Genomic DNA, 20090 nt, shown 5'->3' with positions numbered 1-20090 from the left:
GGAGCAGCGACCGAATGCAACACGGAGCAGCGACCGAATGCAACACGGAGCAGCGACCGAATGCAACATGGAGCAGCGACCGAACGCACACGGAGCAGCGACCGAGCGCACACGGAGCAGCGACCGAACGCACACGGAGCAGCGGCCGAACGCACACGGAGCAGCGACTGAACACACACGGGGCAGTGATCCAGTGCCACGCAGAGCAATGGCCCAGCGCAACACGGCGGAACCAGGGGCAAGCAGCAGTGGTGGTGCTGCAGGCGGCAGCTGGCAGCCAGGTAGACCTCCCTACTGTTGACCAGCAGCTGTACAGCGAGCAGGTGAGCGATGCTGGGTTGGCCCAGGTGAGGGGACGGCTGAGCATGGGCCGGTGGCCGGAGAGGGCAGAGCTTTCTGTCCTGGGTCCAGTGCCAGAGCCCAATACTCTCAGTGGAGTGCACTGCAGGTTGCTGTTCCAGCAGTCGCAGTTTCCCAATGGCGACAGACATCTCCTGCCGCTGGTGGTCCCCGGGAGCTCCGCGCCATGCTGCTGCAGTCGGATCGGGTCGGTGGGGGGTTGGCCATTTCCGACGTTGGGCAACCTGCACAAACACTTCTACTAGCCTGGGTACAGGCAGGACGTGGAGCTGCTCATGCGCTGCTCTAACTCCGCCAGTCAAGGGCGCCAGTACTTTGTGGGGGGGGGGGGCTCAGTATGGGTCTACCGGAAGATGGGACTATTCCCCAAGCTTGGAAGGGGCCGGGAGAGGTGCTTGACCATATCTCCCATATGGTATAGCAGGTGCTGCTGCCTGAGCATTGCTGCACTGGAATTGACTAGCACCACATGGCCCTTAGCCACCACCGACCTAGCGAGACTGAACGAAGTACGTGACACTCCAAGAGCCCTGCCTCTTGCCTCACCAAACAGTGTCGCTACAAGCAACCCCCAGTGCCCCAGTCGGCAGCGTCGACTGCCACCGGGACTCTCGGACGTTGTTGTGGACTCTGGGGTTTGCAGGGATGGCTGACCCCTCAGGTGGGGGCAGTGTAGCACTCCAAGAGGAGGCATGGTCGACAGTCCGCCCCAGCATACGCAGCGGCCAGCTCTATTTACTGTTCTTGTGTGAAAATGCATTTGTGAGATTACGGTGGGATGTCCATGTTCATTTATTGTTACATTTTAGCCCAGGTGATACAGTTACTCACCTGTGTGTTTGTGGCTCACTCTGACGGTAACCAGGGTGTGTGACAATCGCCTCCCCCATCTCTATGTGACTAAGGGGGTTCTCTCCCCAGGTCATAGCGCCCGGACTGTTTTTGTGCTTGTCGCAATAAAAATGGTTGTTGAGTTAAACAAACTTTCTCCTCTGTCAACATGGACCAAGTACTCACCACAATATGTTTTCTTAAATGGGGTTCATGGTTTTCTTTGACGAGATGAATCTCAGGGTTGTATACTGCATACATATTTTGATAATAAATGTATTTTGAATCTTGAATCTACTGCACTCCTCAGTGCCCAACCACTCACTGTGCAAGTGAGTCCTCCTAGTTAGTCCTCCCAAAGTGCAAAAGCTCACACTTGTTTACGTTAAATTCCAGCTGCTCCAGATCCCACTGCAAACTTTGATAGTCTTCCTCACTGTGTGATTTTACACCTTAGTAAACCCATAGCTCACCATCAGAGGATGCTAGCTTGGTTTGATTTAAAAACGTGACTGATTTGCTCACAAATGTCAGCTTAGAGAGTCTCTTTCTCTGTTTATTTATGGATGTGAACATATGGAACATTTTTGCACACGAGAAAACTTTAAAATATCTGTCTTTAATTTTATGTGTTTTATTTATTATTTTATTATTTTTTTACCATAAGACCATAAGACATAGGAGCAGAATTAAGCCATTTGACGCATTGAATCTACTCTACCATTTCATCATGGCTGATCCACTTTTCCTCTAAGCCCCAGTCTCCTACCTCCTCCCTGTATCCCTTCATGCCCTGACCAATCTGCCTTAAATATACATAAAGACTGTGGCAAAAAAATCCACAGATCCACCTCTCTCTGGCTAAAGAAATTCCTCCTCATCTCCATTCTATAAGGAGGCCTGTCTATTCTGAGGCTGTGTCCTCTGGTCTCAGACTCTCCCACCATAGGAAACTTTTAACATTCGATAGGTTTCAATGAGGTCACCCCTCATTATTCTAAATTCCAGTGAATACAGGCCCATAGCCATCAAATGTTCTTCATACAGCAAGCCATTCAATCCTGGAATCATTTTCTTGAACCTCATTTGAACCCTCTCCAGTTTCAGCACACCCTTTCTAAGGGGTCCAAAAATGTTCACAATACTCTGTGAGGCCTCACCAGTGCTTTATAAAGTCTCAACATTACATCCTTGATTTTATATTCTAGTCCTCTTGAAAAGAATGCTAACATTGTATTTGCCTTCCTGATCACAGAATCAACCTGCAAGTTAACCTTTAGGGAATCCTGCACAAGGATTCCCAAATACCTTTGTGCCTCAGAGTTTTGTACTTTTTCTCCAGTTAGAAAATAGTCGGCACTTTCATTTCTTCTACCATACACTTCCGGACACTGTATTCCATCTGCCACTTTTTGGCCCATTCTCCTAATTTATCCAAATCTTTCTGTAGCCTCTCTACTTCCTCAAAATTACCTGCCCCTCCACATCTCTTCATATCGTCTGCAAAATTCACCACAAAGCCATCAATTCCATTATCCAAATCAATGACATACGAAGTCAAAAGAATTGGTCCCAGCAACGACCCCTGTGGAACACCACTAGTCACCGGCAGCCAGTCAGAAAAGGCTCCCTTTATTCCCACTCCTTGTGTTCTCCCAATCATCCACTGCTTTATCCTTGCTAGGATCTTTCGTGTAATACCATGGGCTTGTATCTTGTTAAGCAACCTCATGTTTAGCACCTTGTCAAAGGCCTTCTGAAAATCCACGTACAAAACATCAACAGATTCTCCTTTGTCTATCCTGCTTGTTATTTATTAAAGAATTCCAACAGATTTGTCAGGCAAGATCTGGCTTAAGGAAACCATGCTGACTATGGCCTATTTTATCATCTGCCCCCAAGTACCCTGAGATCTCATCCTTGATTATCGACTCCAACATCTTCAGAACCACTGAAGTCAGACTAACTGGCCTATAGTTTCCTTTCTTCTGCCGCTCTCCCATCTTGAAGTGTGGAGTGGCATTTTCCCAACTTCCAGAACCTTACCAGAATTTGGTGATTCTTGAAATATCATTACTAATGACTCCGTAGTGTCTTCAGCCAGTTTCTTTCTTTGTAGAAGGAGGACATTTGCTAAGAGACAGAATCTACAAGCATTTGGATAGACAGGAACTTATTAGGGAGAGTCAACATGGCTTTGTGCGTGGTAGGTCATGTTTGACCATTCTGTTGGAGTTTTTCGAGGAGGTTACCAGGAAAGTGGATGAAGGGAAGGCAGTGGATATTGTCTACATGGATTTCAGTAAGGCCTTTGACAAGGTCCCGCATGGGAGGTTAGTTAGGAAAATTCAGTCGCTAGGTATACATGGAGAGGTGGTAAATTGGATTAGACATTGGTTCAATGGTAGAAGCCAAAGAGTGGTAGTAGAGAATTGCTTCTCTGAGTGGAGGCCTGTGACTAGTGGTGTGCCACAGGGATCAGTGCTGGGTCCATTGTTATTTGTCATCTATATCAATGATCTGGATGATAATGTGGTAAGTTGGATCAGCAAATTTGCTGACGATACAAGGATTGGAGGTGAGGTAGACAGTGAGGAAGATTTTCAGAGCCTGCAGAAGGACTTGGACCAGCTGGAAAAATGGGCTAAAAAATGGCAGATGGAGTTTAATACAGACAGGTGTGAGGTATTGCACGTTGGAAGGACAAACCAATGTAGAACATACAGGGTTAATGGTAAGGCACTGAGGAGTGTAGTAGAACAGAGGGATCTGGGAATACAGATGCAAAATTCCCTAAAAGTGGCGTCACAAGTAGATAGGGTCGTAAAGAGAGCTTTTGGTACATCGGCCTTTATTAATCAAAGTATTGAGTATAAGAGCTGGAATGTTATGATGAGGTTGTATAATGCATTGGTGAGGCTGAATCTGGAGTATTGTGTTCAGTTTTGGTCACCAAATTACAGGAAGGATATAAAAAAGGTTGAAAGAGTGCAGAGAAGGTTTACAAGGATGTTGCCAGGACTTGAGAAACTCAGTTACAGAGAAAGGTTGAATAGGTTAGGACTTTATTCCCTGGAGCGTAGAAGAATGAGGGGAGATTTGATAGAGGTATATAAAATTATGATGGGTATAGATAGAGTGAATGCAAGCAGGCTTTTTCCACTGAGGCAAGGGCAGAAAAAAACCAGAGGACATGGGTTAAGGGTGAGGGGGGAAAAGTTTAAAGGGAACATTAGGGGGGGGCTTCTTCACACAGAGAGTGGTGGGAGTATGGAATGAGCTGCCAGATGAGGTGGTAAATGCGGGTTCTTTTTTAACATTTAAGAATAAATTGGATGGGAGGTGTATGGAGGGATATGGTCCGTGTGCAGGTCAGTGGGACTAGGCAGAAAATGGTTCGGCACAGCCAAGAAGGACCAAAAGGTCTGTTTCTGTGCTGTAGTTTCTATAGTTTCTTCATTCCAGAACTACTGAAATAAAGTCTCATTCTGAGAGTAGATGTGACGGAGATGGATGAATTGGAAGAACTGGTTGGAAAAAGAGACACTCACCATTCTTGATGGTTTGCTGCTAAAGGGCTCCAGACTCGTTATTTCTGCCAAAATCAATAGTCAAATCCACCAAGGACATCTAGGCATCGAAAAATGTTACCTAAGAGCAAGGCAATTTATGTGGTGGCCTGGTCTGAGCACACAGCTGGAGATTATGTTAAGGAATGTGAAGCACACAGAAAATGGTATAACAATCATACTGATTGTCTCTGTCCCACAGAATTTCCACCCATTCCATGGCACATTGCAGGCACAGACATTTTCGAGCAGAAAAGGGACAAATATCTTCTCAATGAGGATTACTACTTACAGAACGTTGAGGTGTCCAAGCCGTCCTCTGTATCCTCAGCAGCAGTTATCCAGCACTAGAAAGCTGTATCCACTTGCCGTGGAATACCAGAGACACTTGTGGCAGACAACTGTCCACAATTCAGCTGCTCAGAATTCAAAGCCTTTGCTAGAGACTATGAGTTTAAACACCATATAGTTCGGATACATAATGGACCTCACCGAGCTGCACATGGTCTCAAACCGGTGCACTTTGCGGAGCCCAGACACTCTTGGACATCTGTGCCTAAGCTCTGTCCAAAGCTCAAGTGACCTTTTGAGTCAGTGATAAACGTTTTAAAAAAGTATTGTTGTGGACACCACATCATGGACACAAAGGAGTGGGACTTTAATGATGCCTTACACAAAGTAGGGACAAAGCATTACTATGAGATGATGTTGTCTTTTTAAATTAATTGATAGCATAGCACCTATTAGAGCTCTCTAGTTTAAAATATGCAGAAAAATATACCAATCTTGTAATTCTCATGTGTCGATGGAATGGGTCTTATCAGAGTCAACATCCTGATAGTTTTTCAATATTAATGAAGATTGAGTCCATATCTTTGTTTGTGCTGAATCTATTTTTTTTTGGTGTTGAAATAACGTCTACTTTTGCACATGGACCTTTTCAAAAAAGACATTTCTTTTTAACTTATTTTTTATGTCAATAATATTTCAACATGACATCTAAAAACTGGGAGGACATTACACTCACAGACATAACTGGAGCAAATCTGTTCAAGAGGGAGCTGTTCTACATGAGAACGACCTCTTCTGGGCCGCAGAGAACAAGCAGCATGAGTGAAAGGAGAGACTGAACAACCAAAAGACCCAAACTGGAACCACAGTCACCACTTACTCTTGTTCACACTGCACCAGAATATGTGGATCCCAGATCAGCCTCTACAGACACTCGAGGGCCCACCAGTAGACAACTCCTTCAGAGAAACTCCTGAGGAGGAAAAATGTCTTCAGTGTCTCATCACACTTGACCAGACTGATCACACTGCTATTTCTTTTATAAATTTGCATGAAAAGAAGTCCAGATTGCATGCATTTGCATACAATACTGGTCACCCCACTATAGGAAGGATATTGAGACTTTGGAGAGGGTGCAGAAGACGTTTACCAGAATGCTGCCGGGCATGTGCTATTATGAGAGGCTGAATAAATTTGGGTTGTTTTCTCTGGAGCGTTGGAAGATGAGGGGAGATCTGACAGAGGTTTACAAGATAAGGAGAGGCATAGATATAGTGGACAGAGAGTATCTGTTTCCCAGGATTGAAATGTCTAACACTAGAGGGCATGCATTGAATGTGCGAGGGGATAGGTTCAAAGGTTAAATTTTTTTACTCCTTTTCACTGAAGATAGTTCTTTTTGACCTTTGCCATGTGTTTGGGGTCACTGGCAGAGTGGTGGATGATTGGAATGCGCTACCTGTTATGATGGTAGAGGCAAATATATTAGAGGCCTTTAAAAGAGGTTTGGCTAGGCACACGGATGTAAGGAAGATAGAGGGATATGGACATTGTGTCATTGGAAGGATTAGTGTTTGGGTGTTTTTGATTTGCTTTTTACCTAGTTCAGCACAACATTGTGGGCCGAATGGCCTGTTCCTGTAACCTATATGTTACCAGACAAGCATTCCACAGTACCCACACACAAATGGAGAAGCGGAAAGAGCAGTGCAAACTGTTAAGTGTCTCCTACCAAAGGCAAACGATCCTACAAAATGTTGTTAGTTTATTATTCCACATACTCCACACCTCTCTCGAATGGCTACTATGAGCCGGAGACTGAGAATAAGCAGACAAACCAGTTGTCTCTGTCTCCCCCCATTTTGTGGACTGAACTGTTTTTAGCTCTTGAATAATCTAATCAGAGTAATTGAATGTGTACACAAGAAGCCTCAGGTAATGACCTGCTGAACCTGAGACCATTCTCAGATTATTATGTAAAATGCCAGACCTCCCAAAGAAACAATCTTTAGACTCTGCCTGGGTCACCTCATTTAACTGGTTTGGACCAGTCAGAGTTGAAGGACACAAATACAGAAGGGTGCGATGGACAGAAGCTCGAAACAATGCTGGTTGTAGCCCAGTACAAGAACCAGTAAGAAGGTGGCCCAGGTAGGTCAGGTGACCTTGAGCCAAAGGAATGGAGATCCGCCAGTTCAATTGACGAGGAACACGATAAGAGTGAAGAGCTCCAAATACGCAGGGATGATAACTCTCCAGCAACCAGAGACCAACCATTGCGGATAAGGAGGACCCCACAGATATGTGGAGATCAGTACCACAAGGAACGCTGGCCAGTGTAGACTGCTTTCCCAGATAATATCTTTTCTCTTCAGTAACGAACACAACATAGCCTAATACTGAAAAATCACTAGGAATTAAAGATACAAATAGATATCACATAAAGATAAACTTCAGAAGGAGTCCAAGCAAACCCAAAAACAAAATACTGCAACTTTTGTTTTGATGAAGCTGAAAGTAGTGATGTGAGTTTAATAACTGTTTTATCTTCAACCTTGCATCAGTACCCTGCTGAGGAATGCCGGGAATGTATGCATGCGTATGACCAGGCCAGGACACTTCGGTATTTAAATGACTCATGAAATACAATCCTTGTTACAGAAGACAGGTAAGGAACAATTATCTACGATTTCTCCAACTTCGGGACAATTTTCCCCCTTCCCCTTCCCTCTTCTTCAATTTCCCCACAATGACCTCTTACATCTTACCTGCATATCACACCCCCATACGCCCCTTTCTCCCACTATCCACACCCCTTTCGTATCAGATTCCTTCTTCTCCAGCCCTTGACCTTTCCCACCTAACACATCCCAGCTTCCTGCTTCATTCCCCTCTCCCACCCACCTGGCTTCACCTGTCACTTTCTGGCTTGTCCTACTTCCCCTCCCCCCATTTTCTTATTCTAGCTTCTTCGCACTTTCTTTCCAGTCCTGAAGAAGGGTCTCGGCCCAAAACGTCGACTGTTTATTCATTTCCATAGATGCTGCCTGGCCTGCTGAGTTCCTCTAACATTTTGTGTATGTTACTCTGAATTTCCAGCGTCTGCAGAATCTCATGTTCATTATCTCCACCTAACTAGGTCATTTGACCTTATTTAAAAAATGCCTTCAATAAATGCAATGGCGTTGGGAAACCTGATTGGTGTAAATATATGTAAATCATTGTGGATCAGGTGTCAGCTTTCTTCTTCATCTAGTCTGATTCGAAGGCCTAAAAGTTGCTGTAAGACGTGTTCAAGTGTCTCGTAAACTCAAGAGATTCTGGAGAAGCTGAAAGTAAACCAGCTGGTTGAGTGCTGTCGCATTAACAACCTTGTTCTCAACATCAGTAAGGTGAAGGAATTGATTGTGGGCTTCGGGGAGGGAACATACACCAGTTCTGATAGAAGGATCAGAAATGGAAATGGTAAGCAGTTTCAAGTTCCTGTGTATAAATATCTCTGAGGATCTATCCGGGGTCCAACGTATCGCTGCAACTACAAAGGAGAAATGGCAGTGGCTATATTTCATTTGGAGTTTGAGGAGAACTGGTATGTCACCAAAGACACTCACAGATTTCTACAAATATACCATGGAGAGTATTCCAACAGGTTCCGTCACCGGAGGGGCCACTGCACAGGACTGGAAAAAGCTGCAGGAAGTTGTAAAGTCAGCCAGCTCCATCATGGGCACTGGGCTCCTCAGCATCCAGGACACCTTCAAAAGGTGATGCCTCAAAAAGGTGGAATCCATCATTAAGGACCCCCATCACACAGGACATGCCCTCTTCTCATTGCTACCATCAAGGAGGAGGTACAGGAGCCTGAAGACACACACTCAGTGTATCAGGAACAGCTTCTTCCCCACTGTCATCAGATTTCTGAATGGACAATGAACTCATGAACACTACCTATGAACTTTTCCCTCTCTTTTTACATTTGGTATTCAATTTATTTTTTTATTTATACTTTTTTATTATAGTTTATAGTTTTTTATTATTATGTATTGCAAAGCTGCTGCATTTTCACTACACATGCCAGGGATCCCACCACTAAGCAAAACCAACGAGATCCCACCACTAAGCAAAAACTCTGTAACTTCCGCCACCTCCAACGGGATCCCACCACTAAGCAAAAACTCCGTAACTTCCGCCACCTCCAACAGGATCCCACCACTAAGCAAAAATGGATGTCCAGTCCTGATATACTTCCATCCCCCATCAGGAAGGTCTCAAAGCTCTACGCTTCTTTTTGGATTCCAGACCTAATCAGTTCCCCGCTACCACCACTCTGCTCCGTCTAGCAGAATTAGTCCTTACTCTTAATAATTTCTCCTTTGGCTCCTCCCACTTCCTCCAAACTAAAGGTGTAGCTATGGGCACCCGTATGGGTCCTAGCTATGCCTGCCTTTTGTTGGCTTTGTGGAACAATCTATGTTCCGTGCCTATTCTGGTATCTGTCCCCCACTTTTCCTTCGCTACATCGACGACTGCATTGGCGCTGCTTCCTGCACGCATGCAGAGCTCGTTGACTTTATTAACTTTGCCTCCGACTTTCACCCTGCCCTCAAGTTTACCTGGTCCATTTCCGACACCTCCCTCCCCTTTCTAGATCTTTCTGTCTCTGTCTCTGGAGACAGCTTATCCACTGATGTCTACTATAAGCCTACTGACTCTCACAGCTATCTGGACTATTCCTCTTCTCACCCTGTCTCTTGCAAAAACGCCATCCCCTTCTCGCAATTCCTCCGTCTCCGCCTCATCTGCTCTCAGGATGAGGCTTTTCATTCTAGGACGAGGGAGATGTCTTCCTTTTTTAAAAAAAGGGGCTTCCCATCCTCCACTATCAACTCTGCTCTTAAACACATCTCCCCCATTTCACGTACATCTGCTCTCACTCCATCCTCCCACCACCCCACTAGGAATAGGGTTCCCCTGGTCCTCACCTACCACCCCACCAGCCTCCGGGTCCAACATATTATTCTCCGTAACTTCCGCCACCTCCAACGGGATCCCACCACTAAGCACATCTTTCCCTCCCCCCCCCCTGCATTCCGCAGGGATCGCTCCCTATGCAACTCCCTTGTCCATTCGTCCCCCCCATCCCTCCCCACTGATCTCCCTCCTGGCACTTATCTGTGTAAGCGAAACAAGTGCTACACATGCCCTTACACTTCCTCCCTCACTACCATTCAGGGCCCCAGACAGTCCTTCCAGGTGAGGCAACACTTCACCTGTGAGTTGGCTGGGGTGATATACTGCGCCCGGTGCTCCCGATGTGGCCTTTTATATATTGGCGAGACCCGACGCAGACTGGGAGACCGCTTTGCTGAACACCTACGCTCTGTCCGCCAGAGAAAGCAGGATCTGCCAGTGGCCACACATTTTAATTCCACATCCCATTCCCATTCTGACATGTCTATCCACGGCCTCCTCTACTGTAAAGATGAAGCCACACTCAGGTTGGAGGAACAACACCTTATATTCCGTCTGGGTAGCCTCCAACCTGATGGCATGGACATCGACTTCTCTAACTTCCGCTAATGCCCCACCTCCCCCTCGTACCCCATCTGTTATTTATTTTTATACACACATTCTTTCTCTCACGCTCCTTTTTCTCCCTCTGCCCCTCTGAATATACCCCTTGCCCATCCTCTGGGTCCCCCCCCCCATCTTTCTTCCCGGACCTCCTGTCCCATGATCCTCTCGTATCCCTTTTGCCAATCACCTGTCCAGCTCTTGGCTCCATCCCTCCCCCTCCTGTCTTCTCCTATCATTTTGGATCTCCCCTCCCCCTCCCACTCACACTTTCAAATCTCTTACTAGCTTTTCTTTCAGTTAGTCCTGACGAAGGGTCTCAGCCTGAAACGTCGACTGTACCTCTTCCTAGAGATGCTGCCTGGCCTGCTGCGTTCACCAGCAACTTTTATGTGTGTTGCTTGAATTTCCAGCATCTGCAGAATTCCTGTTGTTTCCAGTGATATTAAGCTTGATTCTGATTCTGATCCGGGTCCTGACGAAGGGCCTTGAGCCAAAATGTCGACTGTTTATCAACGTCCTGCTGTGCTCCTCCAACATTTTGTATGTTGCCCATTGCTGAGTTACTGTTTCTACTTCCTGTTTCAGCGTCCTCTCGAGTCAGCGCTAATCCCACCCAGTCTGCCTGGACAGAGCAACGGTGGCACTTCTGTGTTGTTCCTATCACAGGGTGTTGCCAAGCCAGCTGTGGTAGAGAAGAACCACCAACCCGTTGGCCATCCCTGTGTGGATCCGCACGCCTTGTCAAATACGATGTTTGCTCCTCAGAATAAAATCTGGGCAAGTTGTATGTTGATGCAAACAGTAATGTCTGTAAAACATAGTTTAAAAATTATCTTAAATCTAACATGATGCAAAATGTCCAGAAATCATGCAACAATTTGTATCGCTTCTCAAATATTGTACCATTCTTATCATCATTATTTTTTAGCTTCTCCTGTAGTTACGTATGCTATTCCAATAATCTAATTAGTTTACTTGTGCACACTTTAAGTTTTGAAGAGTTTGTGGATGTAAATGGCAGCAATCAGACATACAGTAGAGTCGTAGGGCATTACAGCACAGAAACAGGCCATCTGAAATGTCCTCCTCCTTCGAAGAACGGGATTTCCCTTCCTTCACCATTGATGCTGCCCTCAGGTGCATCTCCTCCATTTCCCAAACATCTGCGCTAACCCATCTTTCCGCCACCTCAACTGCAATAAGAGTTCCTCTTGTCCTTGTCTACCATTCTGTCTGCATCCAACTCATCATTGTCTGCAGCTTCTGCCGTCTCCAAAGGGATCCCACCGCTAAAAATGTCTTTAATTCTCACCTCCCCACTGCATTCTGCAGGGATCACTCCCTTCGCAAGTCCCTTGTCCATTCATCCCTCTCCACTAATCACCCTCCTGGCAGTTAGACCATAAGACCATAAGACATAGGAGCAGAATTAGACCACTTGGCCCATCGAGTCTGCTCAACCATTCAATCGTGACTGATCCTTTTTCCCCCTCCTCAACCCCATTCTCACGGTAACCTTCGATGCCATGTCCAATCAAGAACCTATCAATATCTGCCTTAAATACACTCAATGACCTGGCCTCCACAGATGCCTGTGGTAATAAATTCCACAAATCCAGCACCCTCTGGCAAAAAAAAATTCTCTGCATCTCTATTTTAAATGGATGCCCTCTATCCTGAGGCTATGCCCTCTTCTCCTAGACTCTCCCACCATGGGAAACATCCTTTCCACATCTACTCTGTCTAGGCCTTTCAACATTCGAAAGGTTTCATTGAGATCTGCCCCCCCCATCCTTCTGAATTCCAGCGAGTACAGACCCAGAGCCATCAAACATTCCTCGTATGATAACCCTTTCATTCCCCAAACCATACTTGTGAATCTCCTTGGGACCCTCTCCAATGTCAGCACATCTTTTCTAAGATGAGGAGCCCAAAACTGTTCACAATACTCAAGCTGAGGCCTCACCAGTGCTTTATAAAGCCTCAACATCACATCCCTGCTCCTGTATTCTAGACCTCTTGAAATGAATGCGAACATGGCATTTGCTTTCCTTACCACTGAGTCAACCTGCAAGTTAACCTTTAGGGCGTTCTGCACAAGGACTTCCAAGTCCCTTTGCAGATCAGATTCCTGGATTTTCTCCCCGTTTAGAAAATAGTCCGTACATTTATTTCTACTACTAAAGTGCATGACCATGTTTTTTCCAACATTGTATTTCATTTGCCACTCTTTTTCCCATTCTTCTAATCTGTCTAAGTCCTTCTGCATCCTACCTGTTTCTTCATCACTACCTGCCCCTCCACCAATCTTCGTATCATCTGAAAACTTGGCAATAACACCATCTATTCCTTCTAAATCACCAATATACAGCATATAAAGAAGCGATCCCAACACTGACCACTGTGGAACACTACTAGGCGCTGGCAACCAACTAGAAAATGATCCTTTTATTCCCACTCGTTGCCTCCCCGCAGGCAGCCGAAGTGCACCACCTGCCCATACACCTCCTCACTCACCTCCATTCAGGGCCCCAAACAGTCCTTCCAGTTGAGGCAACACTTCACCTGCAAACCTGCTGGGCTCATATATTGTATCAGGTGCTCCCAGTGCAGCCTCTTCTACATTGATGAGACCTGTCATAAATTCGGGGACTGCTTTGTCCATCACCTCCGCTCGATCTGCCAAAAGCAGAACTTCCTAGTGCCCAGACATTTTAATTCCGATTCCCATTCCTGTTCTGACATGTCGGTCCATGGCCTCCTCTTGTGCCAAGATGAGGGTGAAGATGCAATACCTTATATTCCGTCTGGGTAGCCTCCAACCTGATGGTATGAATATTGATTTCTCCTTCTGGTAAAAACATTTTCCATCCCTTCTCTTTTTCTTCTATTCGCCACTCTGGCCTTTTACCTCTTCTCATCTGCCTATCGCCTCTCCCTCAGTCCCCTCCCCCTTCCCTTTCTTCTACGGCCATCTCTCCTCTCCTATCAGATTCCCTCTTCTCCAGCCCGTTACCTTTCCCAACCTCCTGGCTTCACCTATCCTCCTCCCCCTCCTCCATCTTTTTATTCTGGCGACTTCCCCCTCCTTTCCAGTCCTGATGAAGGATCTCGGCCCAAAATGTCGATAATTATTGGGAACTAATTCACAGTTTTATAGTACTGTAGTAGTATTGATGTTCTAATTTGCTCTGTATTTCACTTAAATACATAACCTGTTACTCAGCTAACTGGTAGTCTGTCTTGTGTATACCTCTTTAAATACTTCCATGCAAATTCAGCTAATTGGGGCAGCTGCTCAATTGGGTCAAAATGTACTGGTCCTGTTGCGTCCCATTTAACCACAATCCACTGTATACACACTGTTTACTCTAGTTAGGCTGCATCTGGAGTATTGAATAACGTTCTGGTCACTCAGTTATAGGAAGGGTGTTGAGGATTTGGAGAGGGTGCAGAAGAGGTTTACCAGGATGCTGCCTGGGTCAGAGGGCATGTGTGCTATCAGGAGGGGCTGGACAAACTTGGGTTGTTTTCTCTGGAGCGCCAGAGGCTGTGAGGAGATCTGACTGGGGTTTATAAAATTATGAGAGGCACAGAAAGAGTGGACAGACAGTATCTTTTTCCCCAGAGTTGAAGTGTCTAATACCACATGACATGTATTTAAGGTGGGAGGGGTTCTTCATGAACTAGATGGGCTGAAGAGCCTGTTTCTGTGCTATTCTATGACTCTATAAGATGTGAGGGGCAGGGTTTTTTTTATACGGAGAGTGGTGGGTGCCGGGAATGCCCTGCCTGGGGTGGTGGTAGAGGCAGATACATTGGGAACTTTTAAGAGACATTTGGATAGGCTCATGACTGTGAGGAAAATGGAGGGATATGGACATTGTGTTGGCAGAAGTGGTTAGTTTAGTTATCCATTTGATTGCTAATTTAACTGGTTCATCACAACATTGTGGGCTGCAGGTCTGTTCCTAAACACAAAGTACTCTGCAGATGCTGGGGTCAAAGCGACACTCACAACACGCTGGAGGAACTCAGCAGGTCGGGCAGCATCAGTGGAAATGATGCTAGCGTATGGTATGCTAGCGTTTCCAATGAAATACTGTTCCTAGTTACCACCAAGATTCAAGATTGTTTAACGTCATTTCCAGTATAGGAGAGATCCAGAGTTACAAAATAATTGTTACCCCAGATCTGGTGCAGCACAAAAAACACAATAAGATAAAGAACACAATAATATTAATCAAAGCACAATAAATATAAATACATAAGATAGCTTATATACACAGATTGATTGTATGTCCATAAGGTGACGCTGGGTATAGGAGTGTCTGTACACAAGGTGACTGACAGGAAATGATAAAGTAGTGGTGGTTGGGGGTGTGGAGGGGTGGGTTAGTGGGTGGAGGTGTTGTTCAGCCTCACTGCTTGGGGAAAGTAACTGTTTTTGAGTCTGGTGGTCCCAGCGTGGATGCCTGATGGGAGTGGGACAATCAGTCCATGAGCAGGGTGGGTGGGATCCTTCATGATGTTACTGCCCCTCCTCCAGCACCTGCTATGTGAATCAAAGCAGAATTTCATTTTTCAAACTTTTAAAAAAAACACGCATAAGGCACAAGGTCAAAAGTGTTAAAACTCTAATAGAGTAATTGATCTACAACTCAAATTAATCAAATATCCATGTTTAGTTCATAGATTTCCAAATGTTTCTTTAATCCTCGATTCTTTTAAAAAATATTGTTGGGCAAACATTTCCAGTGTGCTTGTATCAGATAAAAAATCTTAGAAATTAACATCTGTAAGCTATAATGTGTAGAATAAACATTTTCTGCAATGAACCTTAGCTCGGGAGTACAATACCTGAGTGCAGTTCAGAGTTCAAACATACTCAACTTTTATCCAAATGTTTAAGTCCTTTAGATGTTACACTATTTTTAAATGACAAATACAATATTCCCAAATCTATATTTGTCAGAACATTTGTATATTAAGTTCTCCACAAAATAAAATGCAGAAGATTATTTTGGTGATTTTAGCATCAAAATTAGGTTTAGAAATGAAATAAATTTGACTAAGAGTCATAGAGCACTATAACACAGAAACTGGCCTCTCGGCTCAGTCAAACTATTATTCCATTTTCATTGCATTAGGGGCATTTAAGAAATCATCAGACAGGCAGACACTTGCTTTCTTGGGCCCTTATTGCCCAGTGGAGCATAGATCATCGTCCTCCCGTCTCCATTGTCCTCTGAAGTCGGTGGTATGGTTGGAGTTTGTCAATGCTTCTGCAACCCAATGCATCTGTCTTACAGGGGATTGGCCTGTACAACTTCGGTTTTCTGTTGGCTGGCCTTACCCAATTCCTCCGCACACGACGGGCACGTAGGGTTGAACTTTGAGAGGCAGACAGGCACATGGATGATAGAAAATGAAGGGTTATGTAAGAGGGAAAGGTTAGGCTGATATTAGAGTGGGTTGAAAGGTCAACATAGCATCGCAGGCTGAAGAGCCCGTACGGTGCTGCAGTGTTCAATGTTCCACGTTCTATAGTAATCAGAACCTACAAACATCACTGGCATATGTCACTGCACATAATAATACAGAAACTTTAAAGGCATCCGTTAGTCTTGCGAGACCATGGATCTGCGCCTGGAAAGTCTTCACTCTCCAGGGTGCAGGCCTGGGCAAGGTTGTATGGAAGACCAGCATACATGCTGCAAGTCTCCCCTCTCCACGACACCAATGTTGTCCAAGGGAAGGGCAAGGGCTGATACAATTTGGCACCAGTGTTGTTGTAGAGCAATGTGTGGTTAAGTGCCTTGCTCAAGGACACAACACATTCCCTCGGCTGGGGCTTGAACTCACGATCTTCAGGTCGCTAGTCCAATTCCTTAACCACTTGGCCATGTGCCCAGAAAAGAGAACCAAAAAAAAAGATTGGTAGTGTACATGGGTTCATTGTCTATTCCGAAATGGTGGAGGGGAAGAAGCTGTTCCTGAAATGTTGAGTGTGCGTTTTCAAGCTCCTGTACCTCCTCCCTGGTGGTAGCAACAAGGCATGTCCTGGGTGATGGGGTCCTTAATGATGGACGCCTCCTTTCTGAGGCATTGCTCCTTGAAGATGTCCTGGATGCTGGGGAGGCTGGTGCCCATGATGGAGCTGGCTGAGTTTACAACTTTCTGCAGCTTTTTCCAATCCTGTGCAGTGACCCCTCCGTACCAGGCGGGGTTTGAAAAATACTCCTCCTCAAACAGCTCTACCACATTGGCCTCCGCAAATCAAAGTGTTGAGTTCAGCAGATGGGATGTCATGTTGAAGATGTATAAGATGTTGGTGAGCCATATTTGGAGTACTGTGTCCAGCTATGGTCTCCTACCTACAGGAAGCTTACTAATAAGATTTAAAGAATACAGAGAAAATTTACAAGGATGTTGTTGGGACTCGAGGACCTGAGTTATAGGGAGAGGGTGAATAGGTTAGAATTTTATTTCCTCGAGCATAGGAGATTGAGGGAGATATGATGGAGGTATACTAAATTATGAAGGGTAGAGATAGGGTAAATGCAAGCAGGTTTTTACCACTGAATTTGGGTGAGACGAGAACTAGAGGTCATGGGTTAAGGGTGAAGGGTGAAATGTTTAAGGAGAAACTGAGGGGGAAGTTTTTCACCCAGAGGATGGCGAAAGTGTAGGACGAGCTGCCAGCGGAGGTGGTGAATGCAAGCTTGGTTTCAACGTTTAAGAGAAGCTTGGATAAGTACATGGAGGGATATGGAGGACTATGGTCCAGGTGCAGGTTGATGGGACTGGGCATGGACTAGATGGGCTGAAGGGCCTGTTTCTGTGCTGTAGTGTTCTATGACTCTATAGAATTCAGCTAACAGGTCAGGAATTGTAAAATGGGAGTGGGATGGACTGAGGAAGAGGTTTTAATTGAAGCAGATATAACACACAACATCTTCTCAAGAGTTCAAAGTAAATACAAAAAACACAATAGAGTCAATGACAGACTGCACCCGACAGGGCGGACAAACAACCAATGTGTAAAAGACAACAAACTGCAAATACAAAATAAATGCACTTTATTATTTGTTAATTTATTTGTGGTAATACTATTTTATGTGCCGTGGGTGAGTTATATGTACTGTGTTGTGCACCTTAGTCTGGAGGAATGTTGTTTCGTTTGGACATTTACACGTGTGTCACGATGTGCACTGGCAATATTGGAACCCAAGTGCAGAAGAAAGGCAGTCTTGGATGCAGAGACAGCAATCAAAGTTTATTCATAAGAATTCCAAAAGAAAATTGGTGGCTCAGCCAAATGGTACTGTGAGTTGTAACATTCTCAAATCTAGGACCCCATGATTAGCACTATTCTGGCATCCACATAATTAATACAAGTAACATGGTACCCCAAGCCTATCAAAATAAACTTAAGTTTAAGCAGAAAGCTCCAGGAGACTGCATTACAAAGAGCAAATCACTTAAGAAAAAAACAAAACAAACCCTAAATAATTTTATCCTCTCTTTAAACAACAATTAACCAATTCAAGTGCTCTTAAAACCTTGGAGCCCAATTCTCTCTGGCGCCCCACACAGGTCAGAAGAGCTCATTACTGTACCCCCTCTCTCTGACCGGCATCTGATGGCCCAGGGAAATCTGGGGAACTTCAGGAGCAGTGGAACATTGAATTAGTGTGGGAAACCTGGAGAGCCAGAAACTTTGACTACCTGGAGGGTCAGGAACCTTGATGACACGGAAAAGGCCTTGAACATAGAGTGGAGAAGCTCAGAACATGGACCTAAGAAACTTGGAAAGTTGACAAGAAAAGTTCAGGACGTGGACTTGAGAAAGTCAGAACATAGACTAGAGACACTTGGAACATAGACTCAGAATGTGGACTTGAAAATAGATGACATTCTCACGTACAGCCAACCGATCTCAAACCGTCGCCGTTTAACCTCCACTGGGTCCACTGCATAGCGGGCCCTTCTGTCTCAATGCGCATTGGCAATGTTCAAACCCAAGTGCAGAGGAAAGATAGACTTCAATCCAACCACCCCAGACATTCCCTCTCCTCCCCTCTACAAAAGCCTGAAAGCATGTACCACCAGGCTCAAGGTCAGATTCTACCCACTATTATAAGAGTAGGGTTGAGGGATTTGGAGAATAGGAGTTTAAGAAGACTTGGTGTGTCACCATGAATTCTCACAAATTTCTACAGATGAACCGTGGAGAGTATTCTGACTGGTTGCATCACCGTCTGGAGGGGTCGTTGCACAGAATCAGAAAACCCTGCCGAGGGTTTTGCAGATTCTGACAGCTCCATCATGGGCACTGGCCTCTCCAGCATCAAGAACACAACATACGGACCCTCATCACCCAGACGTGCCCTCTTCTCATCACTACCATCAAGGAGGAGATACAGACAGGATCCTGAAGGCACACACTCAACGTTTCAGGAACAGCTTCTTCCCCTCCGCCATCAGATTTCTGAATAGACAATGAACCCGTAAACATTACCTCGATGCCCTTTCTCTTTCTTAGCACTACCTATTGCATTTAATTTGTTTAAATATATTTCTTATTGTAATTTGTAAAAACAACAAATTTCATGAAATATGCCAGTGATATTAAATGTGATTCTGATTTTGACTATAAGACGGTTCCCTAGAATGATAAGATGGACTCATAATTCACCTCATTAAGCTCTTACACTTTAACATTTACCAGCACTGCACTTTATATGTAGCTGTTACACTTAATTTTGCATTAGTATTGTTTCATCTTTTTTTTCCACCTCAGTGCGCTGTGTAATGATCAGTACTGCATGAACAGTGGACAGGACCAGTTTTTCATTATATCTTGGTGCATGTGAATTCTGCACACAGACAGTCCCGAGCCCGGCTGTGAAAAGAGGAGGGTTAAACATGTGGCTAGCAACCCCATAGAACATAGAACATAGAAATCTACAGGCCCAAAGTTGTGTCGAACATGTAACCCACTCTAGAAACTGCCTAGAATTTCCCTAGCACATAGCCCTCTATTTTTCTAAGCTCTATGTACCTATCTAAGAGTCTCTTAAAAGACCCTAATGTATCCACCTCCACCACCGCCACCGGCAGCCCATTCCATACACCCACCACTCTCTGTGTGAAAAACTTACCCCTGACATCTCCTCTGTACCTGCTTCCAAGCATCTTAAAACTGTGCCCTCTCATGTTAGCCATTTCAGCCTTGGGAAAAAGCCTTTGACTATCCACATGATCAATGCCTCTCATCATCTTATACACCTCTATCAGGTCACCTCTCATCCTCCGTCACTCCAAGGAGAAAAGGCCAAGTTCACTCAATCTATTCTCATAAGGTACACCCTCCAATCCAGGCAACATCCTTGTAAATCTCCTCTGCACTCTCTCTATAGTATCCACATCCTTCCTGTACTGAGGTGACCAGTAATC

General features: G+C 45.0%; 1 protein-coding gene across 4 annotated transcripts in view; it reads left to right on the top strand.

Moving 5' to 3' along the window:
- The window catches only part of esrp1 (epithelial splicing regulatory protein 1), a 101918-nt gene extending 87625 nt beyond the window's left edge, over nt 1-14293 (top strand). For 3 of the 4 annotated variants that reach the window (XM_072251825.1, XM_072251809.1, XM_072251802.1), the window contains 2 exons: nt 7616-7719; nt 11214-14293. In XM_072251825.1, coding sequence (XP_072107926.1) covers nt 7616-7682 — 67 coding nt within the window. In that variant the 3' untranslated portion in view covers nt 7683-7719; nt 11214-14293. The remainder of the gene's footprint in view (nt 1-7615; nt 7720-11213) is intronic. The other variant, XM_072251816.1, reaches the window with a different exon arrangement.
- Nucleotides 14294-20090: the final 5797 nt, after the last annotated feature.

Source organism: Mobula birostris, chromosome 1, assembly GCF_030028105.1.
Source record: "Mobula birostris isolate sMobBir1 chromosome 1, sMobBir1.hap1, whole genome shotgun sequence".
In the NCBI taxonomy this organism is placed as follows: domain Eukaryota; kingdom Metazoa; phylum Chordata; class Chondrichthyes; order Myliobatiformes; family Myliobatidae; genus Mobula; species Mobula birostris.
Note: the sequence above shows the minus strand (reverse complement) of the source record. Positions and strands in the feature narration are given on the sequence as shown.